We start from the raw sequence: 17,856 nt of genomic DNA, 5'->3' as shown, positions 1-17,856 counted from the left end.
CATTGGTAATAAATAATCCGTTGATTGAAAAAGGAAATGTTTTGTTGTCGCTTATTTTGTCAACATATGGATTAATTTATTTATTGGACGACATCAGACCACCAAAGTTCCACAAAATTTATTAATTGATTGAGTTTGATTGAATTACAGCTCTTCGAGACGAGAACAGGAAAAAAATTTTTTTTCATCGACATCGACACTTGTTTTCCAACAGCAAACCGATAGACAAACATCGGCAAGTAAACTGATCAAGTACAAGTTAATCCCGTGTTTGAACCAAAACAAAACAATGTAAGCCCAAAAATAAACATTTGTTGACACCCTCAATGAAACAGGTGGACTTCATCACACATACGGAGAAAAATTCGAAAAACAATCAAAAAATTATTGTTATTTTTTGTTACGCTTCACACTTTATTCGGCACAGAACATTCAGACAACCTGATTTTCCGAATCTTGACTGTCTGTCGATGCACGAACGCAAAAATAATCATCGACATGTCAAGCAGAATTTTATCATCTCAATTTCACTCCCCGGTTTGCTACGAAAAAAAAAAAATATTTTTCTCCCTTTGTTTTGTTAAATACGACAAACGAGGGTATTTTGTTTCTTTTTTGGCAGCAGCAGCAAAAAATTCACTGTAAATGCGCAACAATAATGTTACAACTATTCACATATTGTGTGTGACTGATTTGCTTCTGTTCCCTAATCCCGCATTATTCTTATTTAATGTAGTCTGTACGACTCTTCAAACGCTCACGAGAGCGAGTTTCAGTAATGATATTCATGAATATATAAAAATACTCGAAAAAAAAAACTGCAATTTCGCCCTCGTGTTAAATGTTAAAGACTGTGTAATCTACGAGGCGGAGTGAAAAAAATCATTTACAAAATATAATCACAAAGCAAGGTTTATTTTTTGATTATTTACGGTATTAAATATTTAATTTAGGTGCAATTTCGCCGAGCATTGTTTGATGAAATTTAATGGATGATGACAATTGAGATGTCGAAAAAAGTGCCAAAAAATAGTAGAATGGAGGCGTTAATGATTCAAAGGTGACGTAATTCTCATGAAAATGGAACCCTTTTCTCGTCTTGGAATTGAATGATGCAATTAGTTGCACAATTAATCAATTGGAATCCGAACATATTTACACAAGAGTAGAAGGAAAAAAAACGGTGCGAGACAATAAAACGCGCAAAAGAGATAAGGTTATCGCGGACTATTAAAGTGATAGTATAAATGTGCGATAAGCGCCCAATTGAGTGATGTTGATTTTCGAAGAGTTTTAAATTTTGATTTTTCCAAGTTGCGGTTTTTCATTACATGCCGGTTCAAGTGGCTTTGATTGATAACTGCACTTGGGAAAATGCGTCATTGGAGGTGAGTGGAATATTTTTTTAAATTTAAATTAAATTTTAAATTAAAATTAAAATTAACTAATTAAATTAATTAATTTAAATAAATTTAAATTTTCAGAAAGTCTTTATGATTTTTAATAAATTTATCTAAAATTTAATTTTTTTTTTCAGATATTTAATTTTTTCAGATTTTGGATTACCAACAAAAATTTTTCATCTACTCAAAATTTTAAAAAATCAAATTATCAAAAAATCATGTAAGTAAACTCTGTGAAATCTATTCCAATTAATTCAAACCAAGCAAATTATAAACTCAATAAGGCAAGTATAATTTCAAAAAAATTTTCACAATATTTTGGCCCTAAAAATCCATCTTTTCCATCTTTTTCAGTATTTTATAAAAATCTAATATTTCATCGAGAATTTTGAAGATATTTCGATCATTTAGTGAATATTTTTATAACAAAAATAATTTTGAATTTTTTAACGTCTTTTTTAAAAATTTTTACAAATAAAATTTACAAAAAAAATGTTTGACTTCAACTAATTTTTGCTTTTTTTAAGTCAATTTTCATCAGAAGAATAATAAAAAAAAATTCTAGACACGGAAAAAGCTCTATAAATTCACTATCAAATTTTTTTTTTTTGGGATTTGTGAAGATTTTTTTAATGAAAATAAGCAAAATTATGATTTTATAACCCTTGTTTCATACATTTTGGTGCCTAAAATCAGTATTTTCATAAAAAAATAATATTTTGCAAGATATATATAACAGCCAGCTCAAATCTGTAAGTGAAATTTTAGACTTATCTCTTTAAAAAAAACTGAAATTATGGTAACTCAAGGATTTAAAAAACAAAAAAAACTAAATATGAGGAGTTTGCTTAATTCTTCGAGAATTTTACATGGAATTTTTGAAAAAACGTCAAAGATATTTTATTCAATTTATCCAAACCAAGCAAAATATTAATAGAATTTTTATGCTTAAAAAACCAACTTTGCTATGATAAAAAAAAAAATTACCAATTAAATTGTTTTCAACACCTTTTTTGATAAAAATCACGTAGAAGCCCCCACTTTAAAGCATTTTATGGCCCAAAGAAGCCAATTAATATCAACTGTGACACGTTTCAAATCACTCGCATAACAACCTCTTTAATATAATCCCCACGAAATTACCTTAGCTATACGTCTATATTCAATCAATTGTTATAAAAAAAAACCTTATCATGGCAATACTTTTTATTACTTTACGTATGCATTGCCGTCGTTGGGCATACGCATAATATTTAATCATAATCACGAGAAATCATCAAAAACAAATCTAGCAAACACTTATCAGTTGAAAAAAAAATTTATGACTTTTTATCATTTCTGGAATTTATTTAAAAAGAGCACCAAAGGAAGCCGCCAACCAAATTTTGATTTTGATAACACATGTTTTGGGCTTGTTGACAAATAAATATTTGATATTAACACCAAAGATGAATGAATTTTTTTTTTTTCGTTGATAAAATGTAGTTTTTTATACGGCAAAAGGGCAACATATGTGTAACGATCTGCGCCAGGACATTCGTAATGAACACAAATAAGCCATAAATATTGTTACGTGTTTCGCTGTAATCATTTTTTTTTTTGTCTTTTTGAATGGAAATGAGAGATTGTTTGTCGTCTGTCGTTGCCGCATTTGAAAATATGGAAAATATTGTCGTTTGTTTATGTTGGCGCATTTAAAGTGCATTCAAGGATTTCTTTTGTCTTTGTGCAAATATTCGTGACACGCGATTTTTTTTTTGTAGTTGACCACTGCGATCGATCAAACGGAAGTTCCAATCTTTGACAGTTACATGTGTATTTTAGCTTATCTAGTCATGTTAATAGTTGAGATATGATTTATTTACAGTTTTTAGTTTAAATCTTGTCTAGTCGAAAAAAAACTATGTTGGCTCAATAAACATTTGATTTCCTGTCAAGAATTTTGATTTCTTGCATTTTGATGTTTGTTGTTCTCCAGCATTTTTTTTATTGAATTATTTACATAAATCGTTAAGAATCATAAATTGTCATTTGAGTTTAATGATGACTGATTAAAATGTAAACAAAAAAATTTTTTGATGGATTTTGAATTATTATTATTATTATTATTTATTTCAAAATTTCTAAGTTCTAGTTTTCCGGGAAAAATTACAAAAAAAAAATAAAAAATAAATTGGCCAAATATTTGAAGAATTTTTTTTTCTGATGTCAAAAAATTTTTAATTTAAAAAAAAATTACAAAAGTCGAATCAATTTGAGATTTGGTGAAAAAAAATAAAATTTAATTCTAAAAAATGTTTAAGTTGAAATTATCAAGCTTAAGTAACAATCATAATTTTTTTTACAAACTTAATATTTAAAAATTTTTAGATTAAAAATATTCTTATATTAAAAAAATCTTAGTCTTCAAAATTTTATTAAAATCTTTTAGAGGATTTTCATAATAAATAAAAAATTTATTATTTTTGATATTTTTTAACATTTTTGGGAAAAATCGAAATTATCGAAATTATTTAAATTAAAAAAAATCAGAAAAATCAAACCAAATATCCCAAAAGAGAAATTTAAAAAAAATATATTTTTAAAATTAAAAAAAAATCTTAGTAAAAATTAAAATAATTTTTTTCAAATTAATTTTTTTAAATTAAAATTAAATAAATTTCTTTTTAAACCAAATTTACTTAATTTTTTGTAAAAAAATCAAATTAAAAAAAAATATTTAAAAAAAATTAAATATAAAAAATCGATAAAAAAAATCACATTAAACTCACCTTTATTTTCTCCAGAATTATCTCTTCGTTCCGGCGACGCTCCATTTAGCACCGTAACACTCAATCCATTTGCAACAGTTCTCGCTGGTGCCATCGGATGATTCAAAAACCTCCGATAATGGTTCACAAAGTCCGGATGAAACAACAACGGCGACAATCCATTCGGATGAGGATGATGTGGCGGAGATGCTAACGCTGAAAAATAAAAGCAGAAAATTAAATTAAAATCTAGAATAGACGAAAAAATCGCGTGATGATGATGTTTTGCTTTAAAATAATCATAATATTAATCTGAATTAATTCTGTGGCTGCCATGACACACACGAAACTTCAGTTGAATCAATTTAACCGTTACTTTTATTTTTTTCTTTCGAGTCCGAACTTAATTAATTAATATTGCAAAGTCACAGCAATTTAAATCAACTTTAATTAAGGCTGTGTTTGCTTTTAATTCGGTATCTTTTCAGCGGAATGTTATGTGAAAAATATTCAAATGAGGACCTTGAACGTCGACTCGCACACCGGAAAAAACACAAATCCCTTTAATTTATTTAGAGAACCTGATTGATAGCGTGATTTGACATCGATTTCACGAAAGCAGGCCTACAAATGACGAACATCATGCGATTTTTGTTTAAACTCTAAATTAAACGTTCGGGCGTAATCACGCAGATTTTCCCAACTGATTTCTGTTGAAAAAATAAAACAAAAAAATCGTCCCGTACCACACACGAATTAGTAATTCAACTAGATTCAATTATAGCAATTTCATTAAATTGTCATCAACTTAATTTAAAATCGATCAACGATTGATTGGTGCGCAGCGCCCAATAGTTTTTCTGCAAAAGAAATGCTTGGAAAAATTCTCGGAAAAAATCTGAATTTGATTTCTTTCATGCAAAATTAGCATCTTGCAGATTTCAACATTTTTCTCACATGACAACAGTATTTTAACGCCACGTCCTGTTTTATTTTATTTTTTTTTGCTCTCTTTCGTTGCCTTGAACAGTAGCAGATTGGGAATAAAAAACGCACAACGACATAAAAAAAATTATGATTTACAGTAAATGCGAGAAAATAACTCGAAACAAGCAAAAAACATTAAACAGACGTGAATTTGACACATTTTGGCAAAATATTTCGTCAAGTTAAATTAAAAATTAAAATTAAAAAAAAAAATTAAATAAAAAAATTAAAAAAAAAAAATTTTAAAAAAATTAAATTTAAATAAAAAAAAAATTAAATTAATTTAATATTTTTTTTATATTTTATATTCAATAAATTATTTAATATTAATTTTAAATTTAATAATTTTTATGATTGAAATTATTTTTAAATTATTTTAAAAATTTAATTAAATCAATTAAAATTTTTGAAAATATTTTTTTTAACAACTAAAAGAATTTTCCGGTCGTAATGAGTTAAAAAAATGCAAGAAAAAAACTAACAGCAATTATTTTAAATGTAACCGTATATGATAAAATAAATTAATATGTTGTCTCCTCTTTAGTATTTCAAAATTATGTCTCTCTAAAATAATAATAAATGAACGAGTTAATTCCATGTGTGTGCATTTTTTGTACGATACGCGAATTGAATTATGTCAGATGTGAAGAAAAAACTTTAAAAAAAATTCAGTGGGAAATACTAAAAAAAAAATTAAAATCTTAAACAATTTTTCATAAAATAGAATAAAAATTGTTTGTCCGTCTTTCAACGAGAGTAAAATTAAATAAAAAGCGCTCTAATTAAAAAAAAATTACAATTTTTTTTTCGAAAGCAGTACAAACAAAAAATAATGTTTCAATATGTTGAGAAGTCTTGTAAATATTAAAGTTCATCAAAATTAATTTTATAAATAAACAAACGAGCAAAAAAAACTGTGAATGACGAAATGTGTGACAAGAGAAAAAAAATTTGTGAATGAAATTCGAACCAAATGTTGTCTTATTTATGAACTCCAATTAAATATTAAATATTACACATAAGTGAGATTAACTCCATTCCAAGTGTCTCCAACTGTGTTAAATTTGAAACAAAGAAAAGTGTGAGAAATGCTTTTAAATCAATTAGAGAAAAACAAAATTTCTGAGGTAATGTTGGCTTGACCAAAACACAAACAACCGCACCAACAAACTAAAGGACATCTCTCGGTAAATGATTATCTTAATGGAAAGTTGTCCCTTAGAAGTTTTGTGTGATCATTTAAAACAATCCCATTTGCATATATTACACTGTTGGACAAGTTCTTACTTCTCGTTATTTAGACATTAGACATGTTGAGAGAATTTTCGTTAAATTTAAGACAATCTCTGATACATTTTCACCACAATTTGCCGAGAACAATGAATTCCCAAAGTGCCCAAGTTGTTCCTTGTTTCTTCGTCTTTCTTCTACTTTTGTGCGTTTTGATGTTGGATTCTTGTGTGAGGCAACACACACATTTTGGGGATTGGGTTTAGTAATTGAGATGACATTTGCATGTGTGTAATTTATATTTAATTACTCGGATCACAGTCACAGATGATTTGTTTTTAGTCATTAGTTATGATAATACGATGGTAATTAAAATGAAAACAGTTAGTGCGTGATAGCGATTTTAGGGATAATTAAATTGGAAGTTATCAATAACGAAGAAAATTTCATGATTTGATTGATTTTCAATTAATTAAATTGATTTTTAATTACAAAAATTTTATGAGAAATTGAAAAAAAAATAATTTTTATTGTTTTTTTTTCCTTTTGTTTATCTAAAATCATAAGAAAAAAATATTTTTTATTCAAATAAAAATTAATTGTTTAAGAAAAATTTAATATTTTTAAGAAATCATTAGGAAAGCTTATGTATTTAATTTTATTTATTTATTTGTTATGTATTTTTTTATAAATTTAATCATTTTTTGCCGTTAAAAAATGAATTAAATTTTTATTGGCATTTAAAAAAATATTAAATAAATTTTAAATGTTTTCTAAAATTTTTACATAAATAATTTTAAAATATTTTTTAATAATTTGATATTTTAATATTTTTATTAAAACATTAAATTAAATTAATAATTTAATTTTTATTAAATTACTAATTAAAAATAATATTTTTTTTTTAAATTTTTTTTTTAATTTTTTATTTTTTTTATTTTTTTTAATAAAAAAAATATTAAAAAAATAACATTGAATTCTATAATTAAAAGTTTTCATTGTACGAATATGAAGTAATTGAAGAATTAATTTTTTTTTGTCGTTTTTAAACAAAATGTTCCTACAAAATTACTTAGCCAAAAATTATCAAAGATTGAAATATTTTTTAAATAAATTAAATTAAAAAATATTTTTAAAATTATTTTTCAACGAAAACTCATTATTTTTGACGTCAATTTCTACAAAAAATCGAATGTTATGTCTTCAAAACCCAAATTTAGACAAAAAAAAAATATTTATCACTCATAAAAAGTTCAATTGAAACATATTTCAAGCATATGTTCAAAGACAATATTTTTTGCCATCACGCCAATTTTTTTTTTAACTGCTCGTTGACAGACAAAACATAGTTTTTGCCGCCCATAATTATGGCAACTACCAAGCACCCTATAAAAATCTCTTTCACAGAGAAAATCAAAGAACGGAACTCTCTAATAAAATTTCCTCAATCAGTACAAAGATCAGATAAAATGGCGTCCATTCCATAAATTTCGCTCAAATCTTTTATTATTGCACTGCTTTGGAGCGTTTACTTTTTTTTGCTGCGTCTATTACGGCTTTTTAATTGAGTTAAACGGGCTTTTTGTGTGCAAATCACGTAGCACTTCTCGCTCCCTTGTCTGGCCTGAGTTATGGAAATCATTATATTAAATATGTACTCTTTTGGCATGGCACCCCCGAAACACGAGATATTTAAACAAAAAAAAAACAGTCGACGAAAATGAAGTGAGAGGTGTAAGTTATCCGAGGACACGTTATGAATATTAATTGAATCAAATCCCCATGTAAATTCCGTGAATTTATATTTTTCGCGTTTTTTCTCGTCCTTGTACTTCTTAAATCATCGAGACAAGTTCTTCGGCTTGACAAGTTAATAAATATTTCACCGATGACATGAACTGTTTTTCGCAGCATATGGAGACGAATTGTAATCCTCGGGATAAAAATGAGCAAAATTTGTTATTTTTTCGTCGTAATCTTATGATTTTTCTGCCAACACGTGTCTCAAAATTGATCCAATTACGTTTCGCAAGCACATCGGGTCAAGCAAGTCATCAAAGTTTCCCGAAAAGATTGAACGATTTTCCTTCAATATTTTATCAAACAACGTCCATCCAATCAGCACGACGAAAAAAAAAATGATTAAAGCTCGAAACAGCAAAAAAAATAATAAAAATGGATTTGGGGATTAATAACTCTCTGACCAATCAAACGTCTCTCACACTTTATTTTTCTCATTTTCACACAAAAAAAAAACAACAAACGCCTGTCATCGGTGTGGAGTCTCCAACCTTGTTTATTTTGTTACTTCGTTCACAGCAACATTTTTTTGTACGTTCGCATATATTTAAAAATGATGAAATTTTACAAAACAAAAAATTACACAAATCCCTGGATTATGTCCATGATTAATATTTTTTCAGCTACTACTTGTGACCAAGTGGAGTGCGAGAATTTTTTTTTAATAAAAAATTATCATTTTGATTCCCCGAATTATTATTTTTTTTTGTAAGGTCGGATTATGGGAACAATTTGTAATCCATCATGTCGCTCCCTCTCAAAAATTATTTTTTTTTTTTATTTAAAAAAAATTTACTAATTTTTGATGGGGATAGAAATCTCTAGAATTATCTCTTCTTGATTGTCTTAATAAAATAAAATAAAAATTTCGCCAAAGCGAAAAAAAAATGGAGCAATAAAAATCTTTTGATAAATGAATTTTTTCCTAAATTAAAATTCAAGACAAAGCAAACAACGTGAGTGGGAGTAAATTATGACGAGGGACGTTTTTGGCGTTTTTTTAATTAACGGTGTCATAGCTGCGATACTTGTCATTTTTTTTTGTGAACAAAAATTTAAGTTAACTTTAATTTATTTTATCAATTTATTTTTTTTATTTAATTTTTTAAGATAGATTTTGTTTAAATATTAATTTTTATTATTTTATTTTTTTTATTTAATCTTTTAAAGTAATTTTTTATTAATTAATTTTATTTATTTATTTTTAAATTTTTAAAAATAAATATTTTTATTTATTTATTTACCATTTACTATTTATTATTTTTATTTATTATTTTTATTTTAATTTAATTTATTTATTTATTATTTTTTTGAAAAATAATTGAATGAAAGTAATTTATTTTTCATTTTTTTTTTAAATTTAAGTTTAGGAAAATTTTTAAAACTTACCGTCGGTCTTTCCTTTTGGTGTCACCACCTTAAATGCACTTGACGATGAATTATTGTTATTATTATTGTTGTTGTTGTTATTCACAACTGCAGTCAATCCGTTCACACAATTATTCTCATTATTTATTCCGTTTAATTTTATATTCATATTTATGCTAAAATCTAGCGGAAAATGTTTAATTGGCTCACTTACTTCCATTATTCTGGTCATTTATTTATTTTTAATTTTTTATAAATTTTTTTTTAATTCAATTTTTTTATTTAAAAAGTTTTTTTTTTATTTTCAAAAAATTTTTTAAATCATTTCCGAAATCACTTTTCACAAGATCACTGCGAAACAATTGCACGACTGATTCTAATCATTGCTCGATGGCAAATGAATGCTAAAAATATTCCACTTGACTTAACTGTTTATAATAATCACAAAATTCCTTTGGTTTGTTTAACAAGCTGATGCTGCATCAGCCGAAAAATCCGAGGTACACAGAGAGACTGCTTCACAAAAAAAAATTCTCTCTCTTTTCCGAGACTCTTCTTTACTCGTCCTCTACAAACAGAGACGCGATACGCCGATAAGACGATTTTTACAGGCGAAAAAAATAAAAAAGAAGAATAATTTTCTAACAAGAGATTGCGACAACTCTCGGCTCGGGTGTATAGTATACTGAAATCGAGCTTTGATATCAATGTGCTTGATACGTGCATGGTAGCCCCCGTTTCTACGCGCGCGATATCAAAGATTTCACATAACCACGCCCTACATGCGCTACCATACACGCTACACACTGCGTGAAATCAATTTTCCCCATTTTATTTCTTTCGTTGCTCGTACAGCGAGGATTTTCCACACACACACACAGAGAAAACTGGAACGGGAGAGAATCTCTGTAACGTATAATCCCGAAGTATTAGGCATGAAATCAGTCCGTATTGTGATTGTGATAAGAAGAGGTGATTTTTCCCTCTCGTGCATGTCGTATAACGGTACTGGCATTGAGGGAGGGGCAAATCATGGCACTTGTTGTTATTATTATTTTGATTATTGCGTTAGTGTTAGTTTTGTTTTTGTTGCTTTTTTCCCTTCGCTCATTGTGGAGTGGTGTGAGTGTTTTTCCGGCTACTCGGGTGACCATCGACAATTTTTTTTTTGTACTTCTATCGCTTCCTGCGACGATAAAATTCAAGACTGACAGTTATCTTTGGATTGTTTGCGAGATTCAAAGAGAAGCGCCTCCATTTATTGCCTCTTGATAAGATTACAAAAGTAATCAAAATCGGGTAGAATTTCGTTTTTCATTCTTGGAGGTCTTGAATTTTTAATAAAAACCTCAAAAAATTTTAAGTCCATAAATATTTTGAAATGCAATAACTTAAATTCTGGTTCTGGAATCTCTTTGAATTTTTTTGTAGTGTCTCAGGCTTAACTAAAAGAAGGTTTTGGAATAGAACAATATGGAAAAATCCATGGAAAATTACTCTTGTTTGATTGCATACCCTTAGGGTGAATTTTCTTTAAAAAACATTCATGGGTAGAACGAAGTTCACGGGTACCCCAAATTCAATCAAAAATTGAAACTTTGTCCTAAAATTTGGTAACTTATCAGCGCCTATTGGTCTCTTATCATCAAAGTAAGTCATAAACCTTAGTCAAAAACATTGATTAGATTATTTTTTTAATTTTAAATCGAAAGACTGCCGAAATCCAATTCCTTATCGGATAATTACTTGCGTAATTCAAAGAGGGCTCGTTGTCGACGACGATGATTAGATAAACAAGCGCTGTGATTTCGCGTTACCAAGTAGAAGATCCCCGTTTGTTTCTCTCTCCAAGAAAGAAGTAACAGGTTGCCACTCATATGTGTGTTGGGTCACCTTCATTCAAAAAAACCGAATCTAAAGGAAAAATCAAAAATTAGCTTCGCATACAAGTCCTCCATGCTTTTCACATGCTCCGTACGATTCAAGCGATCTATGCAAATACTGAGATTGGTTGCTCAAAGTGGGCGTTAACTCGACGCGTTTGGATGTGTGTGTGAGTGTGAATCTCTGCATGAAGTCATATAGGATTAATACGCGGTACGACAGAGGAGATTTTGCGAGCACAGCTTTAGATTTTGTACGATTTTCTGTGTGAAATCGGGTTGAAAAGATAGAAGTTTACGTACGGGCTTGTGCATGCTTGAGTGGGAGACAGAGAGAAGGATTTTTGTGGAAATGTTTGTTTTAGTTCACAGCTGGATATGGATGGTGGCAAACCAATGTTCGGATTGAATTTTTTTCTGAACGATGTGTTTTTGGTCAGTTATAAGTCGTTTAAAAAGCTTACTTAAATTTAAAAAGTTAAAGAAATCTTTGGTTTTTTTAGTTTTAAATTTTTTGTTTTACTAAATTACTTTTTTAAATTTTTAATATGAAAAATTTTCAAAATTCATTACGATTAGAATTTTTAAAAATTATGATTAATTTTTTATGATTATTATTATTTAATTAATGAAAAAAAATTAATACCACAAAAGAAACACTTGAGAAAATTATATCTAAAGTTTTATTTTGATTTTTGTAGGTTAAAAACGTTCAAAAAATTAATTTAAAAAAAAAATTAAAATTTAATAAAAATTCAAATAAAATTTGAACGAAATCTTAACCAAAACTTGAAATTTTTGAAAAATCTTTAAAATTTTTAAATTATAAATTTTTAACAATTTTTTTAAATTTTTTTTAAACCAAAGAAAACCTTAAAGACTGTAAGAATGCTTAAAGCTTTAAGAAAAATATTTTTTTTTGAATTTCTAAAAAAAATTATTTTCTTGAAAGCTTTCACTGTTTGCCATCATCCCTCTAATGAATCATTTTAACAAACAATTCACTTATATTTTTTCGCATAAATATCACTTTACAAACTCAATTTAAAATAAATCAATCAATAATTTAATTTAATTCACTACACAACCACTATCATCACACCCATTCGCTCAATAGCACTCTGAACATCATAATTTCACTTTACATGATTGCAAAAATTATTGACGACTGGATTTTATTTTCATTTTTTTTTTTGCAAACACACCTCGTACAGAACCTGCATCGCATCGAATTAGTGAAATTGGTCTTCAATCATTTTTTTTGCAAGTCGCGATGACAGGTTGGAAATATATCAAGATTCAATTAGAAATTTCGCGAGAAACGTTTTTTATTTAAAGCCACACGTCACTATTTAAAGGATTAAAGCGGTTAACAAGTGTTGTAAAATTAACCGCACGTGTTGCAAATAGCATTTGAGGCATCTGCTCTAATCCTTTCATTTGATTCAAAAGTGTGCCTTGTAATTATCTGGTTAATAAGGAGCTTTTAAAAGCATGGGAGGAGTTGCATTTTCAAAGAATCTGTGACGCAAAATCAATAAATTATTAATTTAAAGGCAAATCCTTTACTGACTCACTTTTCTACTTTTTTTTTGTGTCTAGAAAGAAAAAAAAAACTTTTTTTCTTATTTATTTTCGTAGAAAGAAGAAAGTCAAGCTTCTGGCAAATTAATTTCCATATCAAAGGACGATGATGATGACTCTTTCTCCGATAAAATAATATTTTATAGACAACTCTTCTACATTTTCTACGGCAACAACGACGACGACGACACAATATGTTGGTTTTCTCATTCACTGAAGCATTTTTGATACACTTTTAATCGTACAGTAATAACAATAAATAGAAAAATCGTTTTTAAAACTTCTTCGTTTATCCTTTTAATGTTATTTTTATATGAGGGATAATCTTTTCGTAATGTATCAACATTACGTTCGACGAGGGGAACCAGGTTTTTGTGGTTACAAAGCAGGAGAAAAGGGTCGTCATTTGTGTCAAGTCACCTTAATTAACGGTAATAATTCAATCAAGTGTCTCTGTAAATGGATGATTTGTTTGCAAATTTTCTACCGTTGAATATTATTGCGGATAAAACCCTTTTTTGCATTTTTGAAATAAGATAAAATGAGGTAAAATTGTTTAAAAATTGCAAATCGGACTTCAAAAGGACAGACAAGAATTACATCGGCTTACCCTTAGGTGTTTTTTTTTTGCATATATTTATTTAAATTTAACCTTCGATAAGACGGGTGTCTCACCCCTTTCCACGAACTTCAACCTCTAACAGAGACATTAAACGCATACCTTGATGTTATTGCCATTGGTCAGCGCATTAAATCATTTTTATGGCCGTCTTTATAGCCTTGATTATGCCACTTTTTGCTTCAATTCCAATGAAATAAGCGCCAAAACATGCAATATTAAGCTCATATTTGTATTTAATAATTTTTATTATCACTCATTGTTATTTGTGCGAATGGGCAAGCAGCAACATTCCACACGACGATGAATTTGTGCATTTTTCTGGGCGCGCAAACAGTCATCAACACATTTTTACATGAAATTCGTTTGTTTTTCGGGCAGGACATAAAAATTGAAAACATTAAAAGAGACATGAACCTAATAAAAATTTCGTTAGAGTGAAGCAGAGACAATGGAGATTTTATGGATCGGTGAAGGATGGAAAATTGCAAAAATAGTCGTCCTACAATGTGATTTCAAGTCACACATCACATTTTTAATATCAAATACACACACTCCTGTTAACATTCCGCAAAAATTTGATGAAATTATTAGGCATCATGTTGTTTTATATCGTTATAGCCTCTCTTTTCATCAGTAGGAGAGGTTTGTCACATTTTTTTAATGCGTTTTCATAAAAAAAGGTTTTCTTGTGTTCAATTCATTGTCCGTCTGTTAACTAAATATCTGATAAATTCAACGAATTCCTTTTGAAGATTTTTTCGCATTTTTACTATTTTCAAAACAAATTCTAATAATAATTAGAGTATTTCTAAGTAAGTCTGTAAGGTTATTTGAAAAACCTTTATGAAAAAATTCGAGTCTGTCAAAGAACGTGAAATTCCAGGCGGATACTAATATTAAGAATATATCACCTTTCTATTAAAATAATGCTTATACTTTTGACTGACGAATGGTATTTTCATGTGTGCTGAACAATGGGGTTCTTTATTTACGAATAAAATTTTTTCTTCGAGACTAGTAGTTCTTTGAGACTCCAAAAACTACATGACCATCATTGTTAAAAAGGAGTCGTCTCTGTAGAAAACGAGTCTGACACATCAAATTTTCTTTCTTCAGGCACATTTTTAAGATATATAAAACGATCTTTGTCAACTTATTGTTCTTCATTCGGGCAGTAAAGAGTAATATTTTCAACACATTGTTTTCTGCTTGATGAGTAAAGTAAGATACTATAGAAACAACAGTAGACCTTCCAAAACTAGATCCATAAAATCCTTTAAGTGAGAAGATTTCTGTTCTTTGATAGTTCCATTATAACTCTTTTTTCTCTATATGTGATTCTTCAACACAAAAAGCTTTAAAAATAATGTTGATCCGTAAGTTTTCTAAAAAAAAAATTAAAAATATTAGTAAAATTTTAAAAAGCACTCTCGTCACTCAACTAGTCGAGTTTTAAAATTTTTGCACGACATATTGATTTGAGTGACGAAAATGTTTGCTATTTTATAATTGATTTTTTCTGTGGAATGTCGAAAAAGGAAGGATTTGACAAATGATAGAACGTAGTTTAAAATGAAAAAAAATTTCCCCTTTTTTTTGGGTAAAACAAAAAAAACCCGAAAAATTCGAATCACGTACAACGGATATTATTCAAATGACACCCGAAAAAAATACCTTCTGCGAGCGAGTAAGATGATCTAATCAACACTCACATAAAAATCCATTTAAAACCACTTTTAAAATAATGCTCAATCAATTACTGTGTCAACCTTTTTAACTCGTTTGACCCTTTCCGCCGCACTGTGTGTGATTGTGATATAATGTTGCAATACAGGCTTTGTCAGAAAAATTACGTCAGTCAACAAAAGCCGATCATTCACTCATTCATTCAATGCGAGATGAAAGAATCACATCGTCGTCGTCTCGCATTTCAAAATCTGCTAATTTTTACTACAATTTATTTAATTGATGAAACGACTGAACAATGCTACTGCTGCACTTACTGGGTGTCAATTAAACGTATCGTTGCATCGTTTGTTGTTATTTGTCATAACATAATTAAGTTGAAAGACTCTCTTTTGCGGTATACCAATGTGTGGGTTGTTTTTGTGTGTTGGTCGGCAAAATGATGGTTCGACGATGTTTCTTTAATGTTTAATGAATTGAGAAGTCAACAAAGCATGTTTTTATTACCGTTACCTATGTTGCATCAGCTTGAGGAGTTGCATTGTAATCTATAATCAAATGTCCGTTAAAATAAACAAAATGAAAAAGTTTGTGCTACTTAAATATTTATGAGAAATGAGGTTTTAATGAGAGTTTAATTTAGTTAAAACAAGTTTTGAATACTTACTTTAAGTACTGAAAAACATTTTTATGTGTATTTTAATATTTTTCCCGATTTTCTTTTTATTTTTCAATATTAAAAGAATTTATATTTTTTCAAGAAATTGAAAATATTTAAAGTAAAAAAATTAATTTAAATAATAAAAAATGTAAAATTTTTAAAATAATTCGAAAAAAATTAATAAGTTTTATGTTTTAATTTTTTTTTTCGACAAAGTGAAGAGATTTAAAAAAAAATATTTAATTTATTATTTAATAAAAAAAATTATGTTATCTGTTCACTTTCTAAATTTAAAAATTAGACCAAAAACAAAAAAAAATAGTTTTATAATAATTCTCAAATCAAAATTTAAATCCTTAAAAATCTCCCTAAAAATCACTTTTTAACCACAGAAAATCTCATATCACAAAATCTCCCGAACACCAAAAAAACAACGATTCTCGTCTCACACATAAAGTTAATTAACATAAACAGGGGACTTTTTAATGAATGAATCTACTAAAATTTCATAACACATTAAAAGTCAGAAATTACGCGATGAGTCGAAATGTGAAACCATGACAACAAAACAATTCTCACAAACACTGCTCCGATGAAAATAATTCCGTTAATTAAATAATTTTTCTCAATTAACTATCAACAACAAAACAATGTGATACAAAGATGCAGTAAATAACGATGAAAAAATCTTTTTTTATTAATAAATGAGCAACTTTAATTATTTAAATTAAAAAATCAGCCGTTTTTTTTGTACTTACCCATATAGGTCCGAAAAATTTCACATCACTTCCCATCTTCTTCCTTGTTTTTTCTCATCGCCTAAAATACGCATAATAGATAAATATCTGGCGTTATCTTTCAATCCTGTTGTTTATCAAACATTTTTTATTGTTTTTACATCATTCAACCTCCTCGCAGTGTCTCGTGTTTAATGACGATGAAAAAAACTCGTAAAAATTATTATTATTTTAATGTTTCTCTCCTCAATTGTACGCGATGGGCCACGCAGATATTTAATTCAAATTTATTGCCCAATCATTTTCATTTAACGATAAATGCTGCGGGTTCATAACGTTATTTTTATTTATACTTTTTTTTTTCGGGTAACAGGACAAAAAAGTAGCAGGTCCACTTGAAACATGATGAAAAATGTTGAAGAAGGAAATTTTTTCTCACTCCATCAGACTGCGAAGAGGAGAAGAAAACTATGCAAATTTTTATTTTATTATAAATGAACAAACGCAATTAATCAAAGTAACTTTTCCCTTTCAAACTTTGTCGTCGCTTGCATTAATTTGAAAAAAAAATGTTACAAAAAATGGTTGGTTCGCTTTGAATAATTAGCTGCACTTTCCACTCTTTTTTTTCGTATCTCGGAAAAAAATCATCCATCTTAACTCTTCTTTTTTAAAGCGTTACGGAAAAAAAAATGTTATTTTTCAAAAAGTCTGTTAAAAATTTTATACAAAAAAAAAAAAATTAATTAAATTTAAAATGATAAATTATTTAAATTAAATAAATAAATTAATAATTAAATATTTAAATTCAATTAATTTTTTAATTAATTAATAAAATTCATATTTTTTTTTATTTAAAAAATACAAAATATTTAAAAAATACGCAGTAAAAAAATTAAATTAAAAATTTTTCATACATATAAAATTTTAAAAAATATAAATTGAACTAAATGAATAGAATTAAAAAAAATGCGCTTAAATTAATTCACTCAAAAACACAAAAACTTTTTTTATAATTTTTAATTATTTCACTCGAAAGTTAATGGTTCGCACAATTTTTTGTAATTTTTCTTCGTCAAAGCGGACATTCCTCTTATTTTCTTTTGGATTTTTTTGTTTATTTAAATGAACAACTTTAAGACTTG

At 27.7% G+C, this 17,856-nt stretch overlaps 1 protein-coding gene across 3 annotated transcripts in view; it reads right to left on the bottom strand.

Moving 5' to 3' along the window:
* Positions 1-9,742, bottom strand: part of LOC134832342 (zinc finger protein 358-like) — a 30,671-nt gene extending 20,929 nt beyond the window's left edge. For all 3 annotated transcript variants that reach the window (XM_063846330.1, XM_063846331.1, XM_063846332.1), the window contains exons 1-2: positions 9,560-9,742; positions 4,175-4,369 (exon numbers count right to left, since the gene is read on the bottom strand). In XM_063846330.1, the coding sequence (XP_063702400.1) occupies positions 4,175-4,369; positions 9,560-9,707 (343 nt within the window). In that variant the 5' untranslated portion in view covers positions 9,708-9,742. The remainder of the gene's footprint in view (positions 1-4,174; positions 4,370-9,559) is intronic.
* Positions 9,743-17,856: the final 8,114 nt, after the last annotated feature.

This window comes from Culicoides brevitarsis, chromosome 2, assembly GCF_036172545.1.
Source record: "Culicoides brevitarsis isolate CSIRO-B50_1 chromosome 2, AGI_CSIRO_Cbre_v1, whole genome shotgun sequence".
In the NCBI taxonomy this organism is placed as follows: domain Eukaryota; kingdom Metazoa; phylum Arthropoda; class Insecta; order Diptera; family Ceratopogonidae; genus Culicoides; species Culicoides brevitarsis.
Note: the sequence above shows the minus strand (reverse complement) of the source record. Positions and strands in the feature narration are given on the sequence as shown.